The sequence below is a fragment of the Ursus arctos genome, unplaced genomic scaffold (assembly GCF_023065955.2).
Source record: "Ursus arctos isolate Adak ecotype North America unplaced genomic scaffold, UrsArc2.0 scaffold_21, whole genome shotgun sequence".
NCBI classification, from domain to species: Eukaryota; Metazoa; Chordata; class Mammalia; order Carnivora; family Ursidae; genus Ursus; species Ursus arctos.
In genome coordinates this window covers 176,950-193,406 of record NW_026622886.1, presented here as the reverse complement: position 1 = coordinate 193,406, position 16,457 = coordinate 176,950, and the positions used below count along the sequence as shown (strand labels likewise).

Sequence of the window (16,457 nt, the reverse complement as noted above, 5' to 3'; positions counted from 1 at the left end):
TGACTGAGCAACAGCCGTCCCCGACTTCCAATGACTGACTTCCCAATGTTCTGATTTCTGGATCCTGGTTCTCAGTGCTTGTCCCTTGTATTTTACTCTCGCACTCCATCCGCATCCAACCCTGAGGACGTTCCTTACAAGCCCGTGACAGAAGTACCCCCGCAGCACGTATGAATGGGATTTATAGCCGTAGACAACTGTCTGCCCCAGTGAGGCCACGCTGACTGCAGGAGGCTGGGCAAATTGTTCTGGGGTCATTATTTTGTACTCAGTATATAATTACATTGTTTACATCCTGAATATAATGGAACTCAATTTTAAAAAGCCCAAAGATACGGTGGATCTTATTTTTAATAGAAACAGCATTCTTTCATAATTCATAATGTTCAACTTCTAATGGGCTAATGAATAATTTGGAAGCAGTGCACGCTCTTCACAGAGCGAATATGCTGGCTCTCCCAGAGGCTGTGTCCTCTTTCTCTCAGTTGCCAGGGAACTAAGAGTGTCCTTGTTCTACTCGCAGTGGTTACAACCGAGCAGGGGCACTCACGCTCCTGGTGGACAACCTGCAGGGGATGAGGACACGCCAAGGTCTCTCTGGCGGGAGCCCACTAAGTGAGGTCTGTATAAAAACACCTGCTCCCACGTTTCAAACCATAAATCATTGTTTCATAGCAAGAAAGGCCTTAGGACTAACTCTTCCGACTAAAGCTTTTGGAGAAAGAGCTTCTGGATTCCTGAGGCTCCTGACAAGGCAGATATAGCCCCCCGGGAGCCGATCAGTGACCTAGAGCCAGTGACGTTCTCCAGAAGTTTCTCAGGGCCCGTTCCATGGATAACTTCACTTGCAGCCATTTCTTTGCTACTTGGCTGCCAAGCAGCGGTGCTGACTTAACTTGAAATTTCTTTTCTTTTCTATGCTTTCATGGGCAGGAGGTGCTAATGAGCAGTGAAATAATAAAAAAGGTGTGGAGAAGCCAAACTGGCCAGTGTGGAACCCACGTCACCTCGAGTCTCCTAAGACGCACTCGCTCATTCAAAGAGCGCATCTGAAATGATCTATGTGCATGAAGCTCCCAGATCAAGTTACACATTTAATTTCATCCCGTAGAAAACGTATTTAAATACGGTTAAAAGGCGTGCTTCGGGAGTGACCTCTATGGAATCCGAAACCTGTGTGTCGTACAGGTGACTTGCAGCAGGCAAAGAGAACCCCCCCTCCCACCGTCTCCGACAGGAACACCACTCAACTGCTCCCTGTTTTTGGTAAAACACATGGACTGAAATAACGGGAAGCTATGCGAGAAGAATTTTTTAAGGCTAGTACTAACCAACGAACTCTGAAGAATGGATCTCACAACCGGCTTCTAGTTAATACTTAACACGGATCTGTACTGGCTGTATTGTGAAGCAGACGTCCATCATTATGTATGAAAACGCCTGAAGCCTACGTAACGGCCAGACGACAGTAACGCCCTTCCAGACGTGCGCGATGGGGCCCGTTAGTGACAGGCACTCCTTCGATTTTCCCGACCTCCGAACTTGAAGGAGGCCCGCAATGTGGTTAAGTATCCAACAGTAATTAAACATTTCAACTGGGTCCCTCGCTTCTTGAACTGAATTTCTGTATCATAACAGCAGCTAAACAGAACACGAAGCATAGTCAAGCACTATCCTGAACACTCCATTTGCAAGAATTCATGTCCCCTCCTCACCGCACAATACTGCGAGGCAGACGCCAGTATCCCTAACTTACAGACGAGGAAGCTGCGGCACCGAGAGGCTGAGTATCTTGGCCAAGGTCACACAGTCATTAAGGGGCCTACACTCTTACCGCTGTGCCCCCGGCTGGTGCCCACCTCCAGTTACCAGCCCAGGCGTATGCGGTGCCTTTTTAGCGGGACTCTCCCCGTGCCGGTCAGGTTCTCAGAAGAACCCCCCCCAAAGGGAGTCGGTTCAAGTTTAAACTTGTTCTCCTGCCCCTCAAGCCCCTGAACCTGAACCACCGCACTCAGCCACGGTCGGCTTCACACGGAGCTCACGGCGAATGCCGACGCGCCGGAAGCCGGCTTACCCTGGGAGCCCTCAGCGCACACTAGCGTTTTCCATGACTCGATACACACACACAGCAGTGTTCACCTAATCTTCTGTCCTGCCCGCTGGAGACTCCGGAAATGGGTATTCTGAAACAAAAGGATCTGGACCTCTGGGATCTTACTTTTTTCTCCAATTTCACACTCAGATAAACATAAATTCCAACCTCTAACTTTAACTCTGGGTCGATGATTTTTATTCTCAAACATCTTAATACTTGCAAGCACGGTCCACTTGTGAATGTTTCCCCAATTTTTTTTTTCCCAAAGGACACCCTTGACTCCAGCTAAGCTTTAGAAAGGAATGAAATAAACGGACTTGCAATTTGCTCCTAATGCAAATAAGCGAGTCAGTCCACAGCTTTCGCTGCCTTTCAAAACAACACATTATGGTTGATTTTTAGCACATTACCTTGAGCTGGAAGTAAAATATGAATCATCATTGTCATCACTGTACTTCTTTCTGGGTTTTGCTATGACTGGTGTTTCCTGTTCAATGGTCTGCATGTCTGAAGTCACGGAATGCGAAATACCACTTGAGAAAACAGAATAAAATGGGGAAAAATTACATTCGTTCGTGAGGACACCTGTGTTCACAGAAGAACGCACATTTTAATCTATACTCCCAACAACAACAAAAACGTACTGGTGGGGTTAAAAGCACGAGCAATAAAAACAGTACGTATATCTTTTGGCATCAGCGCTGAAAATCCTTAGCGAGGACTGGAACTAATTACACAAAACAGTCACACGTATCAGTTCTGTCTATGGCGTCCGCTTAGTGACGAGTCAGGCCTATTTCCTTTTTTCTGAGAGTCAAATTTGGAATTTTTCATGCTATGCTGACATTTAAAGGAAAAAACCGAAGAAGGGAAGTAATCAAGAAAAAATAGTTTTCAAGCTGACGTTAATAAGGAAAAAGCCACTCACGATCAGCAACCCGGCTTAAACCCTGGAAGCCACGTACCTTCTGCAGTTTCCGAATCCCATGCCGAGTCTCTCTGACTCTACCTTTTTTTGGCCACTCGTGTTCACCTTCTCGTCCTTTTTCATTTGAATTTCAAGATCCTTATAGGCTAATCGCAGTGACGAAACCCTGCCAGAAAAACCAAATACTCCTTAATTTAGCTTTAATTCTGTGTTCTCCAGTTAGAGCACTACGCAAAATTAAACACGTCGCTTGTAATTTGAGCTTTGTGCCGCTTTCCATAATTAATAATTAGGAAGGCAAGTTGGCACTTTCTTCCCCTAAAGGTCTTCTTTGAGCAGACGCTCAAGAAAACTTGAATGAGTTTACAGCCACTTTTGGTTGCTGCCGAACTGTTCCAGTTCCCATCAGCCATCATCACGTAACAATGGTCTATACCACCTGCTACAGAATTACATGTTACACACAGAAATTACGTCAAACGGGATAGTAAAAAGCATAATTCCTTACCTGGATTAATATTTCCTTTATACTTGCACATTACAGAGCCAAAGTAGGTTAGTCTCACTGGTTTGCTTGGTTTTAAGTATACACCCACCCACACACTTATATGTATTTGACTTTACAAACAGATAAATTAAGAAGGAGTTACTTAATTGCAAAAGGATTCTTCAGAAGATCTCTATATCATCAGGCTTCTGAGAGCATTTAAAACAGCGCTGCAAGTCAGACACTATAAAGATCGGTTTATCAAAAGCTATTACGAATGATGCACCATAGGGGTAAAAAGAGGCATACGCCACTGTCCCCGGCCCCCAGATTTCTAAAAATGTTATAAATACTTGATTTTTCACAAAGAAAACTATGCCTGTATCAGCAATAACAAGAGTATTTTATATTAGTAAGACAGCAACAAAATGTCGGGGTCCTGAAAGGTGACGCACCCACCGTATCAGGAACTCTAAGCTATTATCCATTTTATAAAATTGTGTGAAATGTCATGAATTCCTCGTAAGGCACTGTGTGAATTCCATACTAATATAAATACATTTCTCTGTATTACCAGGGAATGACAACGGAATGTCCTACTAGAAAAACATAGTCTACAGAAAATAGAAAAAAAAAAGGAAAAAAAAGATCCTTCTGCTGTTTTCTTCCTTAGTAAGCCAAGCACGATTTGTTTTTGTTTTGACCTGGTAGTCTGCTCTCTTTACTATTATTCCTACCGAACAGATTCTCACAATGTACTCAGTTTTATCACTCAGAAAGTAAGTAATAGCTTTGAGTATACTTTTTGGAGGAAGACAACAGATCTGTTGAAAATCATGAATAGATAGGGGTGCCTGGGTGGGACAGTGGTTGGGCATCTGCCTTCGGCTCAGGGCGTGATCCCGGCGTTATGGGATCGAGCCCCACATCAGGCTCCTCCGCTATGAGCCTGCTTCTTCCTCTCCCACTCCCCCTGCTTGTGTTCCCTCTCTCGCTGGCTGTCTCTATCTCTGTCGAATAAATAAATAAAATCTTTAAAAAAAAAAAAAAGAAAATCATGAATAGATAAAACGGTAGCACCAGATTCTTCTGGAGAAGATGAATGGATGGGGGGAAACGGTGCTACTAGGGAGAGAGGAGATGGGAGAGCTTTCCTTCTCCAGATCTGACATGGGACTGGGTCTCCTGCCCATGAAAAGCATGCACTTGACTGCCCAGGCTTCCCGTCACACCAATGGAATTAAGAAGTCGAGACTCGTGTTTCTCAAAGTGCGGGAGCCCTTCCTGGTCCCGGCTCAAGGGAGGGCGTTAAGCCACTGAGATCAAGCAAGGGGAGCAGCTCTGCCTCTTCCCACTCTCCCCACCGACAGTGCAGACCCCTCTGAGGGGGGGGCCCAGGAACTGCCTGCCAGGCGGTGAGGACGAGGCTAGTGCACGGACAGTTAGAATTTCACAGGCTGACGAGAGAGGAAACTGCTGCTCCTGACAGTGTACTGAGCTGAAGTAACTATTCACAGCCATTACAACGAGAACTTGTGGAACAGGCTTGTTGCATCTTAAGGGTAAAATGTGTGTTACTGTCTTGGGCTGGCGCAGCCCCGGTTTGGTGGAACTGGGCTGCCCGGGGCTGAGAGGGAGGACCGTGTTTCGGGCGAGCCTGTCCTGAACGTGGCCAAAAAAGCCGCTTCCCAAATCAGATCCAGAACCCCCCGGGGCCCACATCTCTGCGTGTACGCCATGACTGTCCTAAAGAAAGCTACCAGTTAAGGCAGGGCTGCTGCTAACATTATTGCGCTAATCTCCATCCACGGACCCGCAGGGAGGAAGCTGGTGCTTCCTGCGTTCCCCGCCTTCGGACAGGCTCCCACTGGATTTTCCACGCTCCAGGAAAACCACAGCCTAGCAATCTGCACACAGCCCACTCCCAACCTCAAGAGGAGCAGTGTGAGGCCTCAGATTTGACCTTGCCCCGCTTTCCCAGGGTCGAGAACCTAGCACAGAGAAATTAAAGCGAGGTCTGTGACCCAAGGAAGCACATGTTACAGAAAGCATTTCAAACCGTATTTAGCCTAACTACAGTTTAGTGCTGCCCCCTATGTTCTTCGAGTTAAATGACAAGGAGAAATAACAACTTCAAATCCTCGGGGCTTAGCAACCAGAAAGTCCCTCCGCGGACTGTTAGTGTGAATAGTAAGACTCACACAAATTGAGCCCTCCCCCTGCGTCAGGCATTGTCTGGTGCACTTGCAGGAGCGTGAACTAAGTTCATCCTCAAAGCATCAAACCGCATAAAATAAGCATTATTATTTTCTTCATGACGCCGCCTACAGTAACTGAAGCAGAACTGATGGAATACACATGAAGAGAAGAGAAAATATCCAGAAGTAAAATAAACACACGTAAGAACTAGGAACCCAAGCTGCCTCTCCTGTCTGTGCTGTGTTCACCCTGCGCTCTGCTCTCCCCGTGACCGTTTCTACCCAGCACAGGCACTCTGCAGACGGCCACGCCGCTCTTCTGTTCCCAACACGGGGGCCTCTCAAGAGCCTTCAGGGCATACTTAAGCCATTCCCTTGACTGGCCTCCTGGCTTCCAGCTTCTGGCCCACATTCTGTGTGTCCCGATCTCACTACCAAACTCACTTTCCAAAATGCACCCCTTCATTCCAGTGCTCCTCTCGGATAAAACGTAAAACGACTGGCCTGACTTCAAGGTGCTCCACCTTATCATTCCAATTTCTCCAATCCAGGCAGCCCCCCTCCCCAGCAGCCAATAAACAAACAAACAAACAAACAAATAAATAAAATAAAATGGCATCTGGAAAGCAAACCTCAGAGTTGTGTGATTAACAGATTAATGGTTTCATTCACTAAAAACACACTATTGGAACTAAGTTAAACTTACATTGATTCTTCCTTAGGTGCCGCCCTGGCCAGAAGGTCTTCCTGTTCCTTCATTTTATCTACAGCTTGGGCTTGTTTTTCAATTTCATTAAAGCATGTATTCGCCACTTTCTGGGCTCCCAAACTTCCTTTTTTGGCCCCAAGCTAGAAGATAAACAGAATCAGATTCTACCCAAACTGCTGAGAGCTTCTGCGCCAACAGCTGACACGTAACGAGCTTTATTACCTGCCGGGCACTGTGACCTGCACTTTACATCTGTTCTCTCACTTAGTCCTCACGACCCTGTCAAGCTGGCATTACTGTCAGCCCCAGTTCACAGATGAGCAGCTCAAGCTGAGGCAAGTTAAGTGACCTGACCGCGATCACGCAGCCGCGAGGTGACAAAGTGCCTGCCCTCTAAAGGGAGCCGTGGTCTCCGAAAGCTCAGCAACCCTCCAAGCCTGGAGCAATGGCATCGCTTACAGAAATGCACATATGACAGGGACTCCCACAGAGCCTCCGCTGATTTTTAAAAAAAATGTTGTCGACAGAAAAATGTCGTCGAACACTCATTCTAGAAAATCTTCACTACGTCTAACATTCATCTCATTGCACAAAGCACAGGTTCTTCCTCAAAGCCACATGCATCGTACACAATATGGGAGTGACAAAGGCGGCTCTCTCGAGAGCGGGGGCTACTTTAGAGCTGAGTTACCAGGTATTTACACACGATACTCACTCCTCTTTTAGCTTGACTTGGTTTCTTTTTTATGAGAGAGGACACCTCTGCCAAAAATAAAAAGTAGAAAGTCAGCCCAATAGAAATACACAATTTTTCTATTTTTAGTGTATCTTTAACCAAATCTTAAGACACCGCATATCATTATTTAAGAGACTGTAACATTTTCCACATGGGTTTGTCACCCAGAAGGCTCAAGCGTATCAGTGTACTTTACATTAAGAGCTTGGTTAAATGGAGTTTCTCGGTATTTGCAGGCAGTATCCAAACTCGGAGAAAACGTTTTCTGCATACACACTGAAGAGAAAGAGAGCGCCCGGCCTGGCCCCATATGAAGCTTTCTTCAGGAGCACTTCTCATGTGTATCAGGACAAGCTCTATTAAGATCTGCTCTTCAAAAACTTTTAGAATTACTTAAAAATATTAAGCTAGCCAGGCATTATGTATGCAACTAAAGCAGTGATGTTTTTTCACCTTGACTTACTACAGATTTTATCTATTCATCAACACGAATTATAAAGCATTCCATTATTTTAGTAGCAGTACCTTCTAAATTGTACAAAAATCTATGATGATTTAAGAGAGAGTTCCTTAAAAATTGTTTTCTGGGTAAACTTTAATCATAGATTATATATTCTATGTTTACGAGATGCAGTAAGAATAAAATTTTAACTTTTTTCTTACGAAGATGAGAATGTGGTTTAATAGGAAAAGACAGCATAAAACCACAAACAACGAAGATTCAAATTTAGCCCTAATGAGACCTTAACATCATTACATTTCAAGTGTGAAAAAGAGACCCATGGAAGTTTCTCTTTCCATCGCCTCCTTCTGGATGCGTGTGGCAGTAGTCACACAATCTGCCCCCAACCTCCCACAAGGCTGTTCCCGTAGGATGAAAATACCCGAACATTTCTAATAGTTTAGCTATTTTTCGCCCAAGTACTTGTTTTCCAATTAATGCCAAGTAATATGCACTGATTTCAGGATGTAATTCTCTGATAATGAAACATTAAAGATCACTGTAAAATCAGAAAGAGAAGAAAATACTAGCAGTTCTTGAGTCAACGGGAATGACGGGGCTGCTTGCCCTCCCTCTGCTCACGCTGGGAACAAACCAGCACAACACAAATGAGCAAATCAACGGCACCAACAGCAGCTTCAGGCAGGCAATTCACGGGCCTCAAGCTGGCTGAATGGAACGGCATTTTTTTACTCAATAAAATCTTATTAACAGATTAATGGTCACGATGCCGTGTTAAGTCTACAAAATCTAGGTAGAACGTACAGACGGGATGCATTTTTTGTCGTAATGAATCTTACTCTCTAAATCAGAACGTGGAGTCATAGGCCTATTACCTAAAGCAGCCTTCGTTGGTGCATTAAGACCTTCCACGCTCGGTCCTCGCTCTGGTCCGCCTGAAAGGTAAATATACTGCTATTAATATAGAAAACACACTCCTCAAACGCGCTCTGAATGTGTAATAAATTGTACTTTCTCGGTTCCACATATCTTGCCCCGTTTTGCCAATGACTGTTTTTCTGTCTAGTTCCATATTCTATTTTATCATAAGAATTTTGATTAAAAAAAAAGAATTTTGAGGGGCGCCTGGGTGGCGCAGTCGTTAAGCGTCTGCCTTCGGCTCCGGGTGTGATCCCAGGGTCCTGGGATCGAGCCCCACATCAGGCTCCTCCGCTAGGAGCCTGCTTCTTCCTCTCCCACTGCCCCTGCTTGTGTTCCCTCTCTCGCTGGCTGTCTCTCTCTGTCAAATAAATAAAATCTTTAAAAAAAAATAAAAATTAAAAAAATAAAAATTAAAAAAATTAAAAAAAAAAAAGAATTTTGATTTAAAAGTCCACTGAAACAGAAGTATACTTTTTATCCAGTTGCTTTATAGGATAAAAATGTTAGTGGTCTCTAATTACTCGAAATTCTACCTTACGATCTGGTGTTGTAAAATGAATTGCTCTGAGATACCTAGTACATACATGGATTATACACCCAATATATGTTAATATTGGTAAATTACAACGCCAATCTTATCAGTGATAGAAACCTAAATTTCCAGGTGCCAGGAAATCTGTGCTGTTTTCTAGTTTGCCTAAAAAAATGATTCTGGTTAGGAAACTCTATTATGTCTTCATTTAAAAAATATTTTATCTTAATTTTATTACTTTAAAAATGAATAAACAAGGGGCGTCTGAGTGGCTCAGTCGGTTAAGCATCTGCCTTCGACTCAGGTCATGATCCCAGGATCCTGGGATCCAGCCCCACAGCAGGCTCCCCCGCTGCGCAGGGAGCCGGCTTCTCCCTCTCCCTCTGCCTGCCACTCCCCCTGCTTGTGCTCCCTCTGTCAAATGAGTAAATAAAATCTTTAAAAAACTGAATAAATAAAATGCAATCTATCCAGGCCATGGGATATTACTTGGTCAGAAAACGGAATGAAGTCCTGACACCTGCTACGACTTGGTCGGACCTTGAAAACATGACGCTAAGCTCAAGAAGCTGGTCACAGAAGACCCGACATCGTAGGATTCCATCGAGATGAAACGCCTAGAACAGGCAAATCCTTAGAGACAGAAGCAGCCTGGTGCTTGCCAGGGCTGGGGAGCAGGGCAGAATGGGGACTGTTCACAGGTACAGGCTTTCTTTGGGGGCTGCTGAAAATGTTCTGGAGTAAACAGTGTCGATGGTGGCACAACCTTGTGAATACACAAAAACCACTGAACTGAACAGTTTAAAAAAGGGTAAATTTTATGATGCATTGAATTTTATGTCAATAAAGCTGTTATTTAAAACATGGCAGGCCTGACAGAGATTTAGAGGAAACATATCTTATAAGTATTTATTTATTTTTAAAGATTTATTTGTTTGGGACGCCTGGGTGGCTCAGTCGGTTAAGGGTCCAACTCTTGATTTTGGCTCAGGTCATGATCCCAGGGCTGTGAGATCAAGTCCCATGTCAGGCTCTGTGCTGAATGTGGAGTCTGCTTAAGATTCTCTCTTTCCTTCTCCCTCTGTCCCTCCCTGTTCGTGTGCTCTTTCTCAAAAAAAAGATTTGAGAGAGGGCACACACCAGCCGGGGGAGGCAGAGGGAGGAGAGAGAGAATCTTAAGCAGACTCCCCGCTGAGCAAGGAGCCGATCCCAGGACCCCGAGATCATGACCTGAGCCAAAATCAAGAGTCAGCCACTTCACCGACTGAGCGACCCAGGAGCCCCTATAAATATTTAAAAGGTAAACTCTACTTAAGGCATTGGAGTAGGCAAAGCAGGATGAGTGAGAACAATGGCATTTTGTGGAAAAAGGGCTGACTACACATTTCTTATTACCTACCATGGGCCAGGAACTGCTGGGCACTGGAGGAATGCCAGGGAATAAGGACACTTAGGCAGAGGATGTCAGGACCCACATTCCATTGGTCACAATTCTTTTGATCTCCCTTTTCATTATGTAACCCTTAAGTTGACTCAAGACTGCACCCTGTCGCCCCACGCTGACAAGGGAAATGCTGGGCTCAGCCTGGAGAGCTGAGAGCTGCTGGTGAGACTCTGGTGGGGAACCGAGGAGGAAATGCTGCTGCAGGGGGCAAGGGGGGGGTGGCATTCTAAACAATAAAGCCTTCGGGAGGAACTCTTCAGGTAAGAATGTAGATTTTAAAATATTTACAAGGGGCGCCTGGGTGGCGCAGTCATTAAGCGTCTGCCTTCGGCTCAAGGCGTGATCCCAGCGTTCTGGGATCGAGCCCCACATCAGGCTCCTCTGCTATGAGCCTGCTTCTTCCTCTCCCACTCCCCCTGCCTGTGTTCCCTCTCTCGCTGGCTGTCTCTATCTCTGTCAAATAAATAAAATCTTTAAAAAAAATAATTAAATAAAATATTTACAACAGGGGAGCCTGGGTGCTCGGTTGGTTGAGTGTCCAACTCTTGGCTTCGGCTCAGGGTCGTGAGATGGAGCCCCACATGACCTCGGGCTCCGCACTCAGCAGGGAGTCTGCTTGAAGATGCTCTCTCCCCTTCTGCCCCTGCCCCACCTGCACACGAGCACGCTCTCTAATAAATAAATAAATCTCAAAAAAAAAAAATATGTATAAGAACAAAATCTTGTTCTGCAGGTAGTTACCTTTGTCTCCTGGTAGTAAAACAAACGAGACACCCAGACTCCAGAGGGCGCACGGGCTTCCGTGGCACGTGAGCTCCAAGGCCTTTTATGCTAATTAGTTGTAAGTACAACATTCAGATTGTCTTCTGTACTCTCGGGAGGTACAAAGCCTGCCTTTTCTCTGCGTTAGTCAGGACTGTGTCGGGATTATTTTGTCTCTTCTGTCCTTACGGATCAATGGCTCAGGCAGACTCCTTATCTTAAAAAACCACCTCTCCCTGGAGTTGCTCACAGCCCATGAGCTAACGGGGCAGGGTCATTCCCAGAACCAAGGTGCCGCACTACGAGCGAGACCAGACGCAGAAATGTGGTAGTGGCCGGAGTGCCCGTGGGGTGGACGTGGCCTCTTAACAACAGGCCCTCGAGCAGAGACTCCAGGAGGCAGGCAGCCACATGGCTACCAGGGGGCAGATCCCTACTGCAAGCAAAACATAAAGCAAACACAGGAAAGAACCAAAGGGCCGGTGTGGCTGCAGTGTGGTGCGGGTCTAAGGAACTGAAAATCGAAACGCCACTTAGAGATGTGTTCTTAGCAAGCATTTAGGGTTCATACGCACAAAAAATGAAATGTGCAAAAAAACCCACAGGTTGTCCATCATACCAAACCCAGCCATGCCAGAGTCCTTTGCATATTAAGGAAACAAGCTTTTTATCTATATACAGATTGCAAGCGTTTATCACTTGTCATTAAACCATTTCTTCAGAACAGAAATGTTGTATTTGTAACAGATTCATTAATCTCTTCCTCTCACGAGGCTTGAATATGCATAGAAAAGCTTCACCCGTGTTTCTTCTAGTAACCTCATATTTTCGTGATTTGTATTTAAGTAAACCAACTAAATTTAGGTTGACGTAAAGAGTAAAGAAGGAATTCTGCTTTATTTTCTTATTTTTTCCAAAATGCTAGACACTTTTCCCAATTCCATTCACTCACCGTTCCCCAGGATGCAGAATGTTCCCATCCTGGTTTGCTGATAGGTCGACTCCTAAGACCAGTAACATTAAAAACAGGCATCCTAAAATCTGCTGTTTGATGGAATCTCAGACATTCCTACCCTTTTACCTAGAATTCAGTACAAATGAAGCGACTTTTCCTTCCAGCCTGCTCCCCGACCCCACTCACACAGAGACCTGAATGACCACTGTTCTAAGACTCTCTTCTCGATAAATACCAGTCAGTCTCCAACCCTCCAGTAAAACCCTTGCCAGAAAGTTTCTCAAAAATCTTAGTCATAAAGCTGGTTGAGTGTTTGGTTCTTCCTATGACACGAAGTTCCCAAAAGTAGTTCCAGGCTCAGTTTATACCAGCCCAAGCTTTTGGCGCCACAGCCCAGGGGTGCCCTGCACAGCCGTCAAATGGTGCTGTTAATTTACACGAACTTTCTGGCTAACAAAAAATGTTCAATCTTAAAACAGAAAAAGTTGAGGTCTTGATCCTTGTTATTCAAGTGATTTTTTTAAAATACAAGCAACTGATGTAAGTATATTTACAATAAATATAATCCCAGGGCGCCTGCCTGCCACAGTCAGTTAAGCGTCCAACTCTTGGCTTCGGCTCAGGTCAGGATCTCAGGGTCCTGGGATCGAGTCCTGCATGGGGCTCTGCTTGAGATTCTCCCTCTCCCTCTCCCCCTCCCGCTCGTGCACGCTCTCTCTCCCTCTCAAATAAATAAAATCTTTTAGATAAATAAATAAAATCGTATAATAAAATCACCAAATGCAAATCATTAGGTATCGACTATTTACATGATCGTTTTTAAAATTGAAATCTTGTTTTCCTTGTATGGAAGTAACATATACTCATTACAAAAGTTCACTCATTTCACACATGGATCAAGTCGAAGGTAAAAGTACTTTATTCAGTAATTTCACTCTCCAGTTAGCAATCTGGTATGTACCTTCCAGAATGTTTTCTGTGTGTATATGTTTTTGTTTCATTTTTTATAAAAATGAGATCATATTCCCTGTTCAGTTAACTTTTCCCCCACTATACCATCTATCAGCCCGAAATGGGGCTTAATCCCACAACCCTGAGATCGCGACTTAAGAGTTGGATGCTCAACTGACTGCACCCAGGCGCCCCAAGGATCTTATTTTCTATTCGTCTCACAGCACACCACTGAACCAAAGGAGAGCAGTACAGGACAGTTCTGAAGACTACCTTCATTATTGGCTGGGGTGGTTTCCACGTTCCTCGGTGGCAAAGACGACGCTTCCGGTTGTGCCGACGCCCAGCCTGTGCCGCTTGTCTGCCGCAAGGTGAGAAGAGTCATCAGTAAGCAAAGCGAGGAAAGTCACAAAAAAGTCAAAGCAGGGGAAAAGCTAGGAAGTTAACAGTCACCTTCTAAGTATCTTGGATTAGCGGAAAGGAAAGATAATATTAAAACATGTCTATTCTTTTTTTTAAAAAGATTTATGTATGTATTCTAGAGAGAGCATGTGTGCACGTGTGGGGGGAGGGGCGGAGGGAGAGAGAGACAGAGACAGAGACAGAACCTGAAGCAGCGTCCCCGCTGTGCGCAGAGCCTGATGCGGGGCTCAGTCTCATGACCCACGAGATAGTGACCCAGCCGAAACCAAGAGGCAGACATTTGACCGACTGAGCCCCCAGGCGCCCCCAGAGCACACTCATCCTGATGAGCCCCAGTAGTGCACGGAGCTGCTGAATCTTTATACCGTATACCTGAAACTCATATGACACTGTTGTGTCAATTACACTTCAACTGTGATCACCAAGTCATTGATAAATCAGGTGGTGCCTGCCAGGCTTTTCTCCAGTAAAGGTGCCATTTTCCCCTTCCCATCCCCTAGTCCTGAGAAGCGAGTCACCAAGTTGGTCCTGAGGGCAGAGCATCTATGCATATGACTGAATTTTTCTGTAAGGAAGATCATCCCTTCTCTTCGTTTATTTATTCAATCATCTATTTATATTAGTGTAGACTTGTGGGCATTTATTTTATTCTTTGGATTATAATCCAAACGGTCATTACTTAGTTTGCTGTTGAAATTGTTCCGGCTTTCGGGTTGGTTCCTGAGTGCTTTACACATGCCCTCCTCTATCTGCCACCCCCTCTGCCCAGCACTTCCTTCCCTTCCAGCCCTACAGGATGCTCCAGGCTCAGCTGCCCCAGCAGCCCCAGTCCTAGAATCTGCCGTTTCTCCACAGGTAGCCCTAGTCCCTCCTGACATTTAGAAATCAGCGTGGGGGGGCTGGGTGTGCCCGTCTCGGGGCCTCTCGGTGGGCAGAGGCGGGTCCTACCTCTGTGTGTGTAGTCACCCGGGGACACACACATATCTGTCACCAGGGCTCCACTGTGTGGGTCTGCGTGTGTGTGTGTGTGTGCGTACAGAGAGATACTAAAATACAGGTGAGTTCACAGAATACTAATGCCAGCACTTGTGTGCATCAAACTGTTCCTCTCTCTCTTCCCGTCAGCCTGTCGTTTCTACCCTAACACTTCTCAGCTGCCAGTCATGCATATTCTGTACCTTGTTCTACAGTAAACAAGAGGTACAGGGGCACCCGGGTGGCTCAGTTGGTTAAACCTCTGCCTTTGGCTCAGGTCAGGATCCTGGAGATCAGGGATCAAGCCCCTTATCAGGCTCCCTGCTCAGCGGGGAGTCGGCTTCTCCCTCTGACCCTCCCCCTCCATACTCTCTCTCTCAATAAATAAAATCTAAAAAATAAAAATAAACAAGAGGTGCAGATTGTGACAGAACACCTCATTTTTTCTTTTGCTTTCTGTTCCCTCCTTGTTTGGTAACTGCTTTGTCAATGAACACGTACGTGCACATTATAATCACCAAAAAAATCAAGGGTTAGCAACTGATACAACTTGATTCTGGCTCATTCCCTGGAGGCTCGCTCGGTGCCAGCTCCTACTTCCTTGTGTCAGTACTGACTTCGTTCTTTATTTAAGTGCCGAGCCCAACGCAGGGCTTGAACTCACAACCCTGACACCAAGACCTGGGCTGAGATCAAGACTCGGCTGCTTAACCGACCAAGCCACTCAGGCGCCCCTGCCTGCATCCTTCTATACTTCCCTGGCAGCTCGCTATAGAGGTACGACTAAGTTCTGGCTACTAAGACGCGAGCAGAAGTCACGTGCACTACCTCTACTATTTTTTAGTAAAAGGATGGGGCACTTGCTTTCCTAGATGCTTGCCCCCTTCCCACCGCTGCACAAGATCATGGACTGGAGCAGACACTCGGACCGGGAGACGGAAGCCAACATGTGGAGAAGAACCAAATAAATCCCTCCCTCGGTCACCCCTGGACAACCGACTTCAGAAATGCTGATGGAAATTCATTTCCATCTTGTTTAAGAGACTGTATTTCAGGGTTGTGAGTTACAGCAGCCTAGCCTGGCTCCTAAGTGAAACACTTAAATATATACCCATTTAAATATATACACTTCATAAATGTAAGAGTAAGCATACTTTAAAATTGTATGAAGCCTAACACATACCTCAGGAGAAGCATGAGAGGCAAAAAAGTCTTCCTCTTTCGGTGGAGGGGTCAGAGGCGGAACCACGCAGCTATCCAGCCACAGCTAGAACCAAAACGTAAAGCACCACTTAGCCCTTCGTCTGGCTTTAAAAGGGTTTATTTAATCATCCCACTCCCTTCCTAGAGATCTGTTTGCTAAAGACTGGTACTTTCTACTACTATACAGTAGTAACAGGCCTATGCAGGGCCCCTGAGCACCTTTTAGTAATATATCAATCCAGTAACTTTTGCATCCAAACCTTGAGGATGTCAAGTACCAGATTCACAAGCCATTTCTGGAAAGGAGAAATCGAGGACTCAGTTTCTAAGTGCAGGTTCCAAAGTATGGCCAATCCTCATTAATTGTGGTTTCCACATTTGCAAATTCACCTACTTGCCGTAATTTACTTGTGACTCCCAAATCGATGCTTGAGACGCGTCTTCGCAGACGCGCGGATCCGCGAAGAATGTGAGCCACCCAAGGTACGCGTTCCCGGCGGAGGCAGAACAAGGGGATGCCCTGCCTTCTCGCGTTAGCTCTCACACTGTAAGTAAGTGTCCTTCCTGTGGTCTACTTAGTGCCACATTTTTCACATTTTTGTGCTTTGTTGGTGATTTCATTGTCTAAATTGGCCCCAAAGCCTAGTGCTGAAGTCCTACTTAGGGCTCCTAAGC

General features: G+C 45.5%; 1 protein-coding gene across 2 annotated transcripts in view; it reads right to left on the bottom strand.

Moving 5' to 3' along the window:
- The window catches only part of ARFGAP3 (ADP ribosylation factor GTPase activating protein 3), a 47,738-nt gene that overhangs the window by 16,955 nt on the left and 14,326 nt on the right, over positions 1-16,457 (bottom strand). For both annotated transcript variants that reach the window (XM_026479480.4, XM_044392294.3), the window contains 7 exons: positions 15,763-15,846; positions 13,455-13,542; positions 8,492-8,551; positions 7,133-7,179; positions 6,415-6,557; positions 3,061-3,189; positions 2,506-2,628 (listed from right to left, as the gene is read on the bottom strand). In XM_026479480.4, the coding sequence (XP_026335265.1) occupies positions 2,506-2,628; positions 3,061-3,189; positions 6,415-6,557; positions 7,133-7,179; positions 8,492-8,551; positions 13,455-13,542; positions 15,763-15,846 (674 nt within the window). The remainder of the gene's footprint in view (positions 1-2,505; positions 2,629-3,060; positions 3,190-6,414; positions 6,558-7,132; positions 7,180-8,491; positions 8,552-13,454; positions 13,543-15,762; positions 15,847-16,457) is intronic.